The 17,252-nt window shown below is 36.2% G+C and overlaps 1 protein-coding gene and 1 pseudogene across 2 annotated transcripts; one reads left to right on the top strand and one right to left on the bottom strand.

The window, feature by feature from the left end:
• Positions 1–502: 502 nt before the first annotated feature.
• On the bottom strand, positions 503–7,776 carry LOC147481158 (ABC transporter B family member 11-like; annotated as a pseudogene). Its single transcript, XR_015206076.1, has 13 exons — positions 7,640–7,776; positions 6,665–7,053; positions 6,229–6,283; positions 5,963–6,138; positions 5,647–5,868; positions 5,274–5,512; positions 4,498–5,023; positions 3,978–4,251; positions 2,898–3,757; positions 2,286–2,552; positions 1,773–2,035; positions 1,350–1,643; positions 503–1,023 (listed from the first exon to the last, which is right to left on the bottom strand). The product of XR_015206076.1 is annotated as an ABC transporter B family member 11-like (transcript).
• Positions 7,777–14,315: 6,539 nt separating this feature from the next.
• Positions 14,316–14,856, top strand: LOC147481157 (uncharacterized). Its single transcript, XM_086578853.1, has 2 exons — positions 14,316–14,445; positions 14,654–14,856. The coding sequence occupies exons 1-2, from the start codon at positions 14,316–14,318 to the stop codon at positions 14,854–14,856; spliced, it is 333 nt and encodes a 110-aa protein (XP_086434979.1).
• The last annotated feature ends 2,396 nt before the right edge of the window (positions 14,857–17,252 follow it).

The raw sequence follows: 17,252 nt of genomic DNA, 5'->3' as shown, positions 1-17,252 counted from the left end.
ATAATACTGGTGTCCAACCAATTTATACACTTGATCAACTGTCTCTTCATGCTTGCATCAGACAGCATAAGGAGCTTAATTGCATGCCAAGTTATCAATCTTCCATACGGTTAAAAGAATATTTTTCGTTGGTGGCGACAGTGAGAATGCTATCTGACCTGTTGCTCAAGTGATATGGACTCGGAGATTTGCCGGAATGAACTGCAAGCCCCAAGCCTCATGGGTTGACAATAACTTCCGGATTTATGGCAATTGGCAGAGATAACTTAGGTACCGCTCTGTTTCTTCTTTGCCGTACTATAACCATTGCCGAGAAGAATAATAATTCAGTTTCATAGTATCTAAGCATCTGCAGGTGCCGACTAGCAAAGTCGGTAAAACTTTTGGGTGATGATACCAGAGGTATTTTGAGTTGAGCTTTACATATATTACTGTAAGAAGTTGCCAACCCTGGTTAAATAGACGAAGAAACTTAATCAAGTTTCTGAGTTCCTCAACAAAATAAAGCGGAAACGTTTTTCTCTTCCATGCTCTTTTGTATTCATCAGAAAATTACACTGCCTTTCGTATACAAATCCAAAGTAAGGGTAAAGTCGATGGTAATGTACACCGAAAAACAAAAAAAATTATTTGTCGGAAAAAATGCATATCGAAATTAAAATTGCAACCTCATCATGAAGCACTTGTGTGGAGCGCTACCAATGAAGCATAAACTCCATCCTTGACATTAATCAAATCATTGTGCTTTCCCTTCTCAGCGATAACCCCATTTTTAACAACTGCGATTACATCTGCATTCTTTATTGTCGATAATCGGTGGGCTACCACAACAGTAGTCCGGTTCACCATGACTTTGTCCAAAGCATCTTGAACCACTCGTTCAGACTCTGCATCAAGTGCACTTGTTGCTTCATCTAGTAGTAATATCTTCGGAGCTTTTACCATAGCACGTGCAATTGCCACACGTTGCTTCTGCCCTCCTGATAACTGAATTCCTCTCTCTCCAACTACTGTATCATACCCCTTCAGATTTACAAATAAAAGGAAAAATTAACATTATTGATTCATTAAATTCCTAATAGCAATTTTCTCAAACAAATAAATACATGTCGTTCTCTATGTTTCACCACGTTCTTACTTCCTATATTCATGTAGTGTATCTGTGTATGCTACCATTGCTACGAGCCAGTTAGTTGATTATCAAGGTTTAAGGCTTTAAGCTGATGCCATATGTTAAAAAAAAACTCTTTCCATTTCCTCAGTACTAGGGTACCTTATTATTTTAACATACTAGATAGCTCATAATATTTGAGAGTGGTGACTAAAGTTTAATCTTTTTAAGTACCAACCTGTTGTAATCCACTAATGAACTTGTGTGCATTTGCTAGTTCAGCTGCAGCTAAAATTTCTGTCTCTGTTGCATCTCCTTCCTTGCCGTATGCAATGTTGGCTCGGATTGTCTCATTAAATAATACAGGTTCCTGGCTCACCAGACCCATCTGCAGCCTCAACCACCTTAACTGAAACTTCTGAATTTCTATGCCATCTAGTGTAATATGACCTGAATCAGGGTCGTAAAATCTTTGCAGCAACGAGATGACTGTCGATTTTCCACTCCCACTCTCTCCAACCAGAGCAACCGTCTGATAAGTTTCAATTTTTTCAATGAACTAGAATCAGTTGACTATGACGAAAACATTTACTGGTGTATAAGAGTTATAAAGCATTATAGAGAACTAAACCCCATCTGCAATAGGTTATCATGAGTTTACCTTGCCAGAATGAATAGCCAAGCTAAGGTCCCTAAAAATCTGAATGTCGGGCCTTGTTGAATACTTGAAACTGATGTGCGAAGCTCAATTTCGCCCTTTACATTTTCTACTGTCATTCCGGACTCATCACTTGAATCTATCTTTGATTTCCTGTCGAGGATCCCAAATATAGAAGCAGTGGAAGTCTTGGCTTTACTGGAATCAGGAGCAAGGGAGCTTGACTGAGAAATCCCAAGAGCGGCCATCGTAAGAGCGAAGAAAACCTGTGAAACCAGAAAGATGCAACAGATTAGATGCCGACCAAATCAGAAACTTGTGTCTAGACTCTAGAGACTAGAGTATATAGCCCGGCTGGTTTTCTTTGTGTCGGTCTTAACTCTTTTTCGTTGTGCATGTGACATGCCTCAGCTCGGTTAATAATTTCCACTGAAGGATCAGAATGAAAAGCTCGATAGAGGTTGAAATATCTTCACGAGTGACTCAAAATAGATTGAAGCCTTGAAGCAAACTTACCCTGAATACGTCAGAAAATGTTGTTTTGCCAGCATCGACAAGACGGGCTCCGGCATAGAAACTGGTTGCATAGACGTTAAACAACAAGAAAAAGGAAATTCCAAATCCAATTCCACTGATCAACCCCTGTCTTATCCCTGTCTTCATTGGGCCTTCACACTTCTTTTTGTACAGTTGCATCACCTTCTCTTCAGCGCAAAAAGAAGCAACTGTCCTTATACTCCCAACTGCATCGTTAGCGACTTGACTTGCTTCCTCGTACATCATCTGCAAAAGTAGATTATCCATCTTCACCAAAAACTAATGATATAAATATGCATAAAATAAAGGTATGAAGGACCATATAGCATTTCCGTTTTTCATATACACTCACAAATTAGTTGTTTGAGATGTTTAAAAGAGGCGGCTTTGCCATTCTCTAAATAGGTTTTGGTCATAGTAAAACTGCTTCTTTCAGTATGAAACTTGACGAAATAATAATATCAACCACAGTTGATGCATGTTTCTGACTTCGTGGAAACAGTAATACTGACTTTTGAGGTGGAAATTCAACCAGTTCTGTCCTTTTCTTCTTTAAGCTAAAGGAACTGATGTTTGAGTATTAGAGCAAACCTTTGCATCCGCACTGAATCCTTTCATGAACTTCATTTGGACATATCCATTGACTCCTATAAGGGGTATCAAGACAAGAATGATGAGAGCCAATGTCCAGTTAGCCACAAAAGCAATAACCAAACCAGAAACGGCAGTAGCTGCATTTTGAACAAGAAGAGCTAGTGCATCCCCAACCAAACCGCGCACTGTAGATGCATCTGCAGAGAGCTTGGCACCAATTGCACCGCTAGCATGTTCAGGCTCATCGAACCAGTCAATCTCCATGTGAACCACCGTCCTGAAACACATGGATCGAATCCGTTGTATTAATCTACAACCAGCTACAGCAAAGAAGTATGCCGTGGCTGGTGCAGCAACAAATGATGCCACACCAAGGATGATAAACATAAACGCCCAAAATCTAGTGTCTTTCCCTCCTTGTCTTCTGGCTCATAAAATGTTTTAATCACACTTTCGAAAGTAGTACACCAAATATCGGAATATGACTCCATTGACCATTGCAGATATGACACCAAGTAGTAGAACAGGTATCTCTGGCTTGTTGAGAGTGGCAAGGCGACGAAGTGGAACTTCCTGTGTCTGTCCAATAGGTGCTGGAGAAGTGGATTCAAGACCTGCTGTAGTTTCATAAATATGCCCCGTAGGAAGACCAAACGAGACTGAAAACGAGTGGCGGCTACTGTTTCCAACCCCTGACGATCCTCGGCTTATTGATCGTCCAATAGAGTGGTGTTGGCTTGAATTTAGGCCTGACTCTACATTTTCTGCTTTATCCACTTCACTTCTGCCTATTTCTTGTAAGCGTATAAGCTGGCAGTATGCTCCATCAGGATCCAATAGGAGGTCCAAATGCGAACCTGACCATTTGACAAGGAAGGCAACTAATTAACTTGTTCTTCGCTTTCTCAAGCATGAACATACTTATTAACATGCTATTCACTAACTTATGCATGCACAAAAATTAACAAGCTAGGCACACACTTTATTATCTCAACAAGATTAAGGCCGGCAATAAGTACAATTACCCCTACAAAACTGATTTAACATGCATGGGCCATGTATATGTATGAATCTTACCTTTTTCAACGATCTTTCCTCGATGAATGACAGCAATAGTATCAGCATTCCTCACGGTACTTAAACGATGGGCGACAATTACGGTAGTTCTATTGACCATGATTCTATCCAATGCCTCCTGAACAATGTGCTCAGATTCTGCATCAAGTGCACTAGTAGCTTCATCTAAAAGCAGAATTCGTGGGTTTTTGAGAATTGCTCTAGCTATGGCAATTCTCTGTTTTTGCCCCCCAGAGAGCTGAGTCCCATGCTCACCCACCAGGGTGTCCAATCCCTACACAAGAAATTTATAGCATTGCAAAATTGGTATCTCAATAAACTAAGGAAGAATAGAAAGCCATGCTGAAATTTAGCTAAAATCTCGGTTATAAGAAGCAAGAGAAACTACATGATTTTTTTCATACTATAATGGGCGTATTAAAAGAAAAAATGGCAAGTTTCGTAAATATGTTAAACAACATGAAGCTGTACATCCAAGAAAGGAAGAAGATGGAAATAGAAAATTATTAAAAGAAGGTACCTGAGGCAGTTTGTCTATGAATTTGGAAGCATTAGCAAGCTCAGTTGCAGCTTTAATTTCTTCAACAGTTGCACCATCTTTCCCGTAGGCAATGTTATCTCTAATACTTGAGGCAAATAGGACAGGTTCCTGGCTGACAAGACCAATTTTCCCTCTGATCCATCTCAGTTGAAAGTCCTTCAGATTTACACCATCTATAAGAACTTCTCCAGCTTGGGGATCATAAAATCTCTCTATTAGACTGATTACTGTTGACTTTCCACTTCCACTCTGTCCAACCAAAGCGGATGTTGTGCCACTAGGGATAAAGAGAGAGAATCCGTTGAATATTTGCTCATCTGGTCTAGCTGGATAAGTGAAGGAAACATCCCTTAACTCGATATCTCCACGGATATCATCTGATTTGTGCCCACTGGTGTCATAAGAATCTATCTCTGGTTTTCTCTTTATGGTCTCTAACATCTTATATGCAGCAGCTTGTCCAGCGGCAAATGCACCCAAGCATGGAGATGCCTGCCCCAGAGACCTAAAAACAGGAAAAAGTAGAGAAAACTATTAACAAGATTAGTCTTTTACGCTCCCCATGCACGCTCATATTTTTCTTTTGACAGATCACGGATGCTTATCATAATGGAAGGAAATAAAGACTTACAAGAACATCCACAAAAATAAACATGAAAAGTTCAGAAATCGAGTGAAATGTATTATGGGGATTAACAGTTTTATCAAGGGAAAAGAACTTTTGGAAGCTGCAGCAGATTCAAACGGTAACTTACATGGACCCGGTCAACACAGCAACAATTATGTTTATGACATTTCCTCCATTATAGCCTTTTTCAATTATCATCTTTCCACCAAACCATACAGCCAAACTATAGCTACAAAAAATAACTAACAGAACTGAACCAAGACCTACTCCACTAGCTAGGCCCTCGTGTACACCAGCCAAGTAAGCCTTGTTTAGGTACTTTTCATACTGGGTAACAGCATGCTTCTCCCCAGTAAATGATGCAACCTGTACCAAAACAAATTTTCTTACTTTCTCCGAAGCAAAAGACATGGCAAAGTGCTTTCGAAGTGCGATGACCCTTCTAGCTCAAGTATCTATCATGATTAGTAAACTTTGATATCTAAGAAATTGATACATACAGTCCTGATTGAGCCAATCGTCTGTTCGACAACAATCCCTGCTTGGGAGTAAGCAACTTGTCCACGAGATGCCATCTTGGATATAGTAATGGTCATGAGTGCACCACAGAACACAAGAGGAGGTATAGAGGTCAACATGACAAGGGTGAGGAGCCACCCTTTGACGAATGCTATTATAAAACCTCCTACAAATGTTGAAAATAGCTGTATGAACTTCCCAACCTGAAATTTGCAAATAAACATGTCATTTATAAATCTTGGAGTTTTCAAGCATAAATTGAAGGTGATAATTTATCAATGGTAATTGAGATAATACCTTCTCCCCAATGGCATCTTGAATAAGAACAGTGTCACCAGACATCCTTCCAACAACTTCACCCGTGTTTGTTTCTTTATCAAAGAAAGCGACATCTTGTCTCAGTATAGTTTTCAAGTATAAACTCCTTATTCTTGCAGCTTGTCTCTCCCCTGTGACCATCCAGCATGCTACCTCTGGCAAAGACAAACTTTGATTTGTTTTGCTTTCAACCATTTAATGACATCGTGAATAAAAACAGTTAGTAAGAAACCAGAACTACTTACGGAAGAATGATGCAACACCAGCTCCAATAGACAAATAAACAAATTTTAGAGCTACCTGAAGTCAAAAATCAAGATTAAGATTATGATCTTTATATCGAAAGGCAGCATTAGAAAGTAGGGGAGTTTGCTTTATTTCTTTATAAAAACATATAGAAAAACCAGATATAATCATGTACTTGAATTAGAGAAATGAACACAAATATATCTCATAAACATCAACTCAAAATCAGGACAGTGCGACTCGTACGATACCAAGACCCACCAGACAAATCCATAGAATAAAACATATTTGTCTACTTTGAAAAGATAGTAAGCAATTCAGATGGTATTGGATTTTGCATTCCGCATGGTTTTGTGTATCTTCAACTCAAAATTAAGCTCAAACCGAGAATTAAAAATAAGTGAATAACATTTTGCAGCAAAACATATATAGTACCTTGGAAACTACACGAAGTGTATCTGTGTTGTTTGCATTTTGTCCAAACGCGTTGATCAGATCTCCAAGGAGAAGAGTCATAACAGGCATGGACGCTCCATTGGCGACAGCTGCAATTGTGCCAATGACCATGAGCAAAACATCTTTTGAGTCTGCGAAGGATAATAGCTTGTAATATGGAACACTTTGATCAATCTTCTCTTCTTCCTTGCTCTTTTCTGATTTTTCCTGGGCGCCTTTTGTTTCTGAAGCTCCATTTGCACCTTGTACAGGCGAGTTACTTGTTGATGCAGTCGCTTGGTGGTTGTTTAGATCACCATCCAAGCCATTCTCTTCGGCCATGTTCCTACCACTCCAATGTTCAATGTGCTTTTGTAGTCAAAACAGAACTGAAATAAGCAAAACAGGATCAGTATAAAAAGCAAAAAGGGCCTGAAGTAAACTAATCAAACTGTTTGTACATGTACAAGTTCTCAAAACGCCCAACATAAAAAGAAAAAGAAAATGGGGAATCTGACTCAAAATAGTTTATATTATCAAAACTTGGTAAACATTTTAAAGTAGGGGTGTTCAAGCATATATGAAAAATAAAAACAAACAGAAACCCAATTAGAGAAACCAATTATAACAAAAAAAAATAATAATAATAAAATAAAAGTTAGAAGAACAGACAAACAAAATCCAAAATCTATTGAAACATAAAGAACTTCCATTGCCCATCCTAGAAATCTAAAGAAAAGAGGACCCATGATCTGTTTTTACACTCAGAACATGGGTTCCCCAATAAAATGTTGTCAGTCACATTAACAATGCCATCAAAGATTACAAGATCCATTTTCAACAATAGAGAGACACAGAAACAGAATGTTTGAAAAAGCAAACACCCAGCTAATACTAGGAAGAATGAAATCTTACTCATCATCACCAGTACTAAACAACAGAAAATAATAAGAAAAAAAGAAAACAGAAACCCACTAAGTAATGAAAAGGTTATTTACAGCTTACACAGTTACACAGTTATGGGAATATAAAAGTTCTGTAGATTTTGTACTTTGTTTTGAGCTTATAAAGGGATTGACACCAAACACTTTTAGTCAAAAAAAGAAAAAAACAGTTGAACACATGTGTTTTTTTCTTCTAAATGTGCCTTCTATGAAATCAACTTTGCTGCTTTGCTTGGTGCGCAAGGTTATAAGGTGGACTCTGAAATATAAACTGTTATGATATATATTTGTCAGAGAATTTATTAGATTTTAGTGACCAGATTGCTTTTGTGCTTGTGACTTTGATAGTTGTATTAATTAGGAGTACATGAAAATACGTGTATGTATGTCCTTAATGCCCATGACCTAATCACGTGCGTCAACAGAAGCTTCTCTGGTTTCGTCAAACAATGTTGGTATTAAGTTACCGACTTGTACAGCGGCAAGAACATGTTTGAGAACTTACTGCCTCGTACGTGTGGGTTGCATCATGTGCCCTACCTTACAAATTATATACGTTCTACTGCCCTTAACTCAAACGGAAAATAAAAAACAAAAAACAACAGGACTCACAAAAGGAAAAAATAAAAAATAAGAAAAATAAGGTCGTTTTCTCCATGCCCCAACTCATCTATTTTTTCGACAAAATCAAAATTACAATCACAATCCTTACTCATCCAACTACAAATAATCTATTTTTCTTTTAAAGTATTTTTGAATCGGTTGAAATCAATTAATCAAAATTTATTATTAATTTTAAGTTGGGTTTTTTGTTTGTGGATTTGAAAAAATATCTCATTATTTGTATTTTTATGGCTTGGAAGATTGGGTTTGTTATCTACTTTGTGGTAGAAGCTGTATTGTGCCAATCAATTTGAAACGTGACCACTGATTTTGGATTTGTAAAGATTAGTGGGTGTTATTTTTTTAAAATCAGTTTTTCTCAAAATATATTTACTCTAAAAATAATTTTTGTGGTCTACCCTACAAATTATAAGTGACAACAATGAGTGTTGGGGTACAGCCTAAAAGTCTGTTTGGGTTTCTCATCATACTGATGCCCTCCATCTGCGTGTCACCAAAGAAACCATCATAGAAATGAAGAAGACAATTTGGAATCCCCCTCATGTAATTTCTAGAAGTGTTTAAATCTTGAATATTATAAATTAATTTTTAGACGAAAATTGTGTCTATAGACTATAGTCATAGTCGTAGAACGAAATACTGGTATCCTTTAAATATACAGGTAATGTCTAAATTTTGATAGGCTGTAAAGAAAAACAAATGTGCCTTCCACAAGATTAATATTCATTGAACCAAAATATTTAAGGTGTGACCCTTGGCGTGATTTGAAATTTCACAGCATTTGCTGGTGAGTTTGCCACTATTCTATCCCCAAATGAGTTGATACATGTCATCTTCAGTAACGTTATTGTCCCCCACTAGCACCAAAAAGACAAAAACCTTCCGGATATGCTGGGAAACTCAAAACTGTTGATAGTTACCAAAACAAACTGAAAACTATAGATGTACTTAGGGCTGTTAATGGGTCGGATAAGAACCAATACCCAGTCCGGTCTAAACCAATAAAAACGGGTTTAGAACAAGTAGTTAGTAGGGCAGGGAATCGGGTCGGGTTTGACCCGAATCCGAATAGTTCGGGTTTGGGTTGATTTTTATATCCGTTTATTTATTCGGGTCGGGTTTGGGTCCGTTGGATTCTGGTTTGGGTTCAAATATATTTTTTTGGCTTTTTTTACATTTTTAGTGTTATCCGATTGGGTTGGTCTGGTTCGGGTCGAATTTGGATATAAGATTTCGGTTTTATTCGGATTCGGGTTCGGATATGGTCAAACTAATTGGGTTCGGATTCGGATATAGCCATATCCAACCCGAACCCGACCCGTTATTTGTCCTAGTAGTTAGCATATTGAAACGGTTATGGGTCTTGAAAATCATAACCAAACCGTTATGGGCTTGATCCGGTTAAAACTTTGAGTCTTATTATTCCTAATTTTCTTCCACCATATACTCCTATTACCTTATACAATATTACAACATTTAAAGTTTCAAAATAAGATATGTCAAATACACATGTAATATTACTATGGCCAATTAGCTTTATCCCCCCCTAGTTCTTTCATCTAAAGATTTACTCCTCCAAGATCACACCACATCCAAGTCATCTGTTATCTTTTTGGTCAATGCATGTAAAAAGACTTCATTGCCCCTTGCTATTTTAATAGTTTTCTAGTTTTGCCCCTCCAGAACTTAAGCTAATTAGTTTTATCTCTTTAGTTTTTTCATCTAGAGGTTTACCCCCCAAAACTTAATTAGGCCAATCGTAATGTGTTTGGTCAAGACAAATGAAAAGACTATAATGCCCTTTTCTATGTATAATTACATAAATATCCTGTGACTTTGGCAAATACAAAATTCAAATTCAAATCATCTAGGGCACATGTCATGATCTTGTGAACTATATCCAATGGCTATACACCATCACTACCATCTAGGGGTGCAAACGGATAGGTTCGGATTCAGATATGGCTGTATCCGAATCCAAATCCAAAAATTTATACCGATATCCGAACCCGTATCCGAATCCGACGAATATTAAAAAATTTATCCGAATCCGATTTTGGATATCCGATTCGAAAATTAAAATTAATTAAAATTTTATTTGCTTTGAATAATTCATTTTACCACTATAAAAATTGGTATAAATATATATATTTATCGTTTATTATTATTATTATTTTGTTATTACAATTTTATATTATTAGTTTATGATTTTATATAATATTTTATACAATAAAAAATAAATAAATAAATTATATATTTTATATATTTTGTTATATACCAATCCTTATCAAATGACATCCACACCCTTAGAGTGGTGTATGACTGTCGGATAGAGTTCACAAGATCATGACATGTGTCATAGATTATTTGAATTCTAATTTTGTTTTTGCTAAAATCACAGGGTATTTATGTAATTATACCTAGAAAAGGGAATTATAATATTTTCATTTGTCTTGACTAAAAACATTACGGTCAAACTCAGTTGATTTGGATGTGTTGTGGTCTTGAGAGGGTAAACCTCTAAATGAAAGAACTAGGAGGGTAAAGCTAATTGGCCTAAGTTCTGGGGGGTAAACCTCTAGATGAAAGAAATGGGAGGATAAAGCTAATTGGCCTAAGTTCTTGGGGGGTTAAGCTAGAAAAATATTAAAAAGGCAAAGGGCAATGAAGTCTTTTTACATGCATTGACAAAAAAGATAACAGTTGACTTGGATGTGGTGTGATCTTGGGGTGGGGGAGTAAAGCTAATTGGCCTAAAGCTTGGGGGTTAAAGCTAGAAAACTGTATTTTTTTACATAATAAAAAGATGGTTTCTATCTAAAGGAAAAGGGTGATCTTGGGCACACCCATAAAAACATTTCTGTACCCCATAACTAACTTAATTAAGTTTTTGTCATACCCCAATAACCGCCTCTATCTCCCAAATTAATTTGGGGTATTTCCAATAGAGGCAAAATGATTAAAAAAAATAATAGTAACGACATGTCTTTTGGGTATTCGTTCTTTTGAAAGAAGAAATCAATAACATTCTTTTCTTTAGAAAGAAGAAGAAGATGAACATGTTTTTTTTTTTTTTTTTTTTTTTTTTTTTTTTTTTTTTATCTAATAAAAAACAAGAATAATTTAGGAATCTAAATGTGTCTAAAATAATTTTATTTATTTATTTTAAAATTGGGGTTCGGGAGTGTTTTTATGGGTGTCCAAGATCACCCAAGGAAAATCCGCCCTTATAAATTTGGATTTCAAATGATTCATTATGCATTTTGGATTTGTGTACCTTGTTTGTGTTTAGCAAAATAAATTATTTAATATTTATATATATAACGAAAATTAGGATCCAATTATAGAAGACTCGGTTCGGTCCAAATTAAAGTTTTGGTTTTTTAACTCAAATATCTATTCGGGTCTGGTCCGATTCCGAGTCTAACGTTGAAAAGCAGATCGGTTTTGGATTTGCATATATCCGGAACGATCCGACCCCATTGCCAGCCCTAGATGTACTCATGTACCATATGTCCACTAGCGCCTGGGCACGTAGAACATCCCAATATGGATGAGCCACAATACATTTTTTTTAAATTTACAATCGAAGTGAAATTACTATTTTTCCCTCATGTGCAATTTTTTTTTTTTCCAAAATAGAAGCGTATACCTTCATTTAATTATGATAAGGTACAATCCGATTTCGATGTCGTTTCGGTTTTCTCAAAAAACTGAAATAATAATAGTTATTCGCTTAGATTATGAGAGAAAAAAAATGGGATGCAGAATACGTATAAAGCCCAATGGCAACATCACGCTAAAAAAAAAGCATAGGGGCAATTTTGTAATTTTTAGTATATGACACTTTTGTAATTTAAATTGGGTAAAAAAACATAAAGATTTTTTTTTTATAATTTAGATAAAATATAGAGACTAATCTTTAATTTAGACAAAATATAGGAACTATTATATAATTATCGAATAGTATATATAGGGCCCGCTTTGAGATTGTGGAGGCTATAGGGGAGCTCTTACATGACAAAAAAACATAAATATTTTTTTCTGCACCATTTTATATATCTAGTGATATATATAATTTTTGGAAATTATAACATAAGCAATTGTTTGGTGTAGTGGTTGTGTATTCAGTTTCGGTGGATGAATATAGGTTCGAGCCATTGCAACAATATTTTCAAGGATTATTATGCATTTTATTGCCAAAAATTGACTTTGGACATGAATTTTCCTGTTCATCAATCCCACAATTTTCTAATATAATAAGATGGTCCATATGCGTGACCCAACATTCAAGGAAGTAGTTTCGAACTTTGTATTTGTTAGTTCAAGGACGAATGGGGCGATCTCAAGAAGCAAGCAGTATGAATTAACATCACTTCCACCTAATGTGAGGTTAATTTTGGAGCAGATTGTCTATCTAAGTTTGGAGCAACTTTAGCAAAAAACATTGAAACATTGTGGAATGAGAAACTTAATCTCTTGCATAGGATTGAAAATCCAAACACCACATATTTTAGATTTATGACATAGAAATTTGACTTTTGTAATTTTTCCAATTTTTTTATTAATTAATTATCTTTTAGCAAAAAAAATTTGACTTTTGTAACTTTTCCAATTTTTTTATTAATCAATTATCCTTTACAAAAAAAATTGTTAGTTTATCGTGGAATTAAAGCTAGATATTTAAGGTTTCCAAATTTCAACCGCCAACATGGAGTTGGGCTGGGGAGGGAATCACCTCAATAGAATTTTCCATTAACAATTTAACTTGATGATTCTGTGAATGTGTGATTCAGTGTCATTACTTCATTATTATAGTAGGTACAAACTACAATAATAAAGACCGAAATAAACATGTGTCCTGTGAATGTAGTGGTGGGGGTTTTTTTTTTTCGTTAACCTATGTAGTGGTGGGTTGAAATACTTCTACTTGTCGCCTTTGGTGTACAACTGTTTCCATTATTCTCATTCTCAAACTTGGTGCAAGTGTGCAACTAACTGAGCAGCTTATTCAGTTTCCCAATGAAGTTCTTTATCGTGTAGAGCTGAATCAAAGTTTGGCCACGGAATGTTTCATTCATCATTTCATTCATCATGATGTGACATTTCAGAATATGATTATGTAAGCAACTAAGTTATGTTTATTTCCAATGATATATGCAATATGTCTGGTTAATGATGGTTCCCACAAAAGTTACTATTAGTGGTGCCTGGGCAGAGTTAAAAGTTACTCCTTACACAACATTATAAGTTACAGTACATAATAGCATTATTAACATCAACGCCTTCCTATAATTTTTTGTGAAACCTCATCGTTTTTAGTGGATCAAAATTGTTAAAAACGACTCAAACACTAACTTAAAATTTCTAAATTTTTTGTTTCGATTTCACACGGCACAAATTGTTCCGTCCAGACAATTTTTTTTTATAAACGACAAAAGTTGTCCCGTTTATCATTTTCTTCTATTTCTGTGGCGCCAAACCATTTTCGCGTCCATCGTTTCCCTCCATTTTTTACGCTATATATCAAATCAATCACAAGTGAAGCATCTATATATTTTTTTATTTTTTTATCTTCTCTCATTAGTCATAAACTTTCAATTATTTTGTCATGGGCGATGGGTTTTAGTAGTCAGTGTGAAATAATAAGTGAACTGATTTTCGACGACGATGATGAAAATGCCGCAATCGTTCAACAAATGCAAAGTGATGTAGTTGTAGTGGCGTTAATGATTCCGGCTTTCAACGCTTTATCTATACCAATATGGGGTGGATCTGTTGATGGTAGAGAATACACTAACCGCGATCGTGTTGATGCACATGAACGGTTGGTGGCTGATTATTATGCTGCTAGACCAAATTATAAATCAAGTAAGTTTTGGCGTAGGTTTCGTATGAGAAGGCCACTTTTTAACCGTATATTGGAAGTTGTCACTAATTTTGATCCATATTTTAAGCCTTCTTGTGATGCTCTTTGTTTGCCTGGGGTTTCGGGTTTGGTGAAGATGACAGCTGCAATACAGATGCTTGCTTATGGCTGTCCAGCTGATTCAATGGATCACTAGATAAAACTTGTTGAGAGTATGACCCGAGAATCACTTCATCATTTCTGCAATGCAGTTGTCAACTGTTTTGAAGAACAGTACCTGAGAAGCCCAACGGAAGAAGATGTAACACGCTTGCTTGCAGTAGGTGAAGAACGCGGTTGGCTAGGTATGTTGGGTAGTTTAGACTGTATGCATTGGGTATGGAAAAATTGTCCAACTATATGCCATTTGGGCCATGCTAGAAAAACGACTGTGATTTTGGAAGCAGTTGTAGACCAGGAGCTATGGTTTTGGCACACATACTTAATTTGGAATGGCTGGATCGTGTAATGATCTTAATGTGTTAGATAATTCTCATTTATTTGATAATTTAGTAAGAGGAACAGCTTTAGCTTGTGTTTATCAAGTTAATAACAATCTTTACAACATGGGCTACTACCTTGCTGATGGAATATATCGACCATGGGCTACACTGATTCAAACAATCTCATCTCCTGCTACTCCCATGGATATTAACTTTGCAAAAGCAAAAGAAGCATCTCGTAAAGATGTGGAACGTGGTTTTGGTGTTTTATAGGCTAGATTTGCAATTGTTAGCAGGCTGCTCGTCAGTGGGACAGAGGAGCTCTATCTCGTATAATGAAGACATGTATTATACTTCATAACATGATTGTTGAGAATGAACATAATGTACAACTTCCAAAGTGGAAACCACCTTCAGATGAACGATTGCGCATGAAGTTGAGATGAAGAGTAATGACCATCTGTTTGTGCAAAATATGGTAATCAGGACATTAAGTTTCATTGTGGAGCTACTAATCAACAATTGAAGAATGATCTAGTTGAACATCATTGGGCACGTTATGGTGCACGCCACAACCAAAGGAACAACTAGTAAGTTTGTTTAAGTTTGTTAACTGTGTTTTCTATATTTTATGTTAACTTATGTACTTTCATCAAGTTTGTTTTGTTTAAATAAGATTGTGATTTGTTAAATAAGATTTGCACATACTTGAAATTAAAAATGTTACAACATACTTGAAATTAAAAACGTCAACATACTTGAAATTAAAAACGTTACAATATACTTAAAATTAAAAACTTTACAACATACTTGAAATTAAAAACGTTATCACTAAAAATCATCATCTTCATATTCTTCATTTTCATCCTTCAGAAATGGATTGGGAGAGCGTGCTCGCATACCACGAGACTGACTAACACTGTTTGTTGATCCAGAAGAAGAAAAAGACCCAAACTGTTGAGAAGGATGGGTGATTGTATGGACTAGGAGGGGTTGGAATATATAGAGTATAAGAGGTTGGATAATGAGGAATAGAAGGAGCAACAGGAATACCTTGTTATTGTATACCTTGTTCTTGTTCAACCCACTTACGATAGTGATAAGAACCCAAAACTGTAATACTAAATCCTGTAGAGACATAACATTTTGGTTAATTATGTGTTTAATAATCATGAAATAATTATATTTTCGTACTTTTGCAGGTTTTCGTAGTTAACGTGAATATGATGATAAAACTTGCATCAAAGTACGGGAATACTGTGCATACTTGAAGTCTTTCCACTTAGCCCCAGTGAAGCCTAATAGAGCCTGACTGGAGCCGAAGATCCCAAAGGGACAAAACCAGTGCAGAACGGGTCCATGTGTAAAGAAGCAGTAAACTTCCGAAGCTCATATCTTTCAAACCTGGACGCCGATTTCGGCAAGTGAACTGCCAAAACAACCAGGGCGACGAGCTCTACGCAAAGACATAAAATTGTAAAAACACAAAAATGCGAGCCGCCACTGGACACAGCATGTGAACCCACTCTACGACCCATAAGAAATGATGAGTCATCATGCATAGACAAGTGGCAAGTGATGGACACTTGTTGGACACCTTACAAATGAAGAAAAGACAAAACAATAAATACATGACTAGATTGGTGAAAAAGGAAAGAACAAACTTTGTTAATAAAAGTTAGGATTTTTAGAAAAGAAAATGACAAACTTTGTTAATTAAAAGTTTGGGTTTTTAGAAAAGCAAAAGGCAAAACAAATAAATATGGAGGCTTCACATGAGATTCCAAGGAGGGATATATAGTTGGGATGAAAGAAGGGGGGAAAACTAGACTTCATTCTTGCATTTTCCTTCCGTTGTTTTACACTTTCATACAGTAGTAGTTTCATTTCTTTTAAAGCTTGTATTAGGTTTGTACAGTAAGTATTCACTTCAATAAAATCTATTTTCTTCAAGTTAAATTCCTGTTCTTCATTCACTTCTTTTTACTTATTCATTGCATACAGCAAGAACAATCAATCCATCCAAGGACTATGAGCTAAAATCCTCCCAAGGGGAGGGCTAATGATGCTCATGTGAGGATCAAGCTATAATTTAGTGTTCCAGAATCACTATTTAGGAACTAGATTTAGATTATGCATCCGGCCCCAAAATGACTAAGTCTGACCAAAGTTGGAGTGCTGATGCTCCGAACTAGTCTCGCGCGAGACCCAGTTAACACTAGGTCCAGTTTCGTGCGAGACCCTATGGTGGCCGTTAGCCCTCTGGTTTGTCCAGTTGATGTAAAATCAAACCAAGAGCTAAAATAATATTCTAGAGATGGAATGTTAAGTCAACTTCTCATGCTAGTAAGAGGATCTTAGAGATGAGTGCATCTTACTAGGGATCGATACTCGACACCGTTTCGGGTTTGTCAATGAACTCGAGACGGATTAGAGCTGTAGTGATATGGTACTCTAACTTTTGAAACTGACGTTGCATGATTATGATTAGCCCTTTTCTTGTATCTCTATCCCTATTTAGTTTATGTAGAAATCAATCGTTGTTATTTTACGTTACTTGCATTCCAAGTTTTAATTAAGCAACAAACTAAAATCCTACTCACTAAAGGCTGTAAATCCAGTTGTGAATCTTGCCTAGTCTTAAGGTATGGACGATCCCTTACTCGACC

This window comes from Coptis chinensis, chromosome 8 (assembly GCF_015680905.1).
Source record: "Coptis chinensis isolate HL-2020 chromosome 8, ASM1568090v1, whole genome shotgun sequence".
Taxonomy (NCBI): Eukaryota; Viridiplantae; Streptophyta; class Magnoliopsida; order Ranunculales; family Ranunculaceae; genus Coptis; species Coptis chinensis.
This window is presented reverse-complemented; position numbering and strand designations above follow the sequence as displayed.

Bases quoted from the DNA above. Each gene is read 5' to 3' on its own strand.
- LOC147481157 (XM_086578853.1), top strand. From the start codon at position 14,316: ATGACCCGAGAATCACTTCATCATTTCTGCAATGCAGTTGTCAACTGT. The intron at 14,446-14,653 runs GTATGTTGGGTA...TTGATAATTTAG, and splicing joins TGAAGAACGCGGTTGGCTAG to TAAGAGGAACAGCTTTAGCT.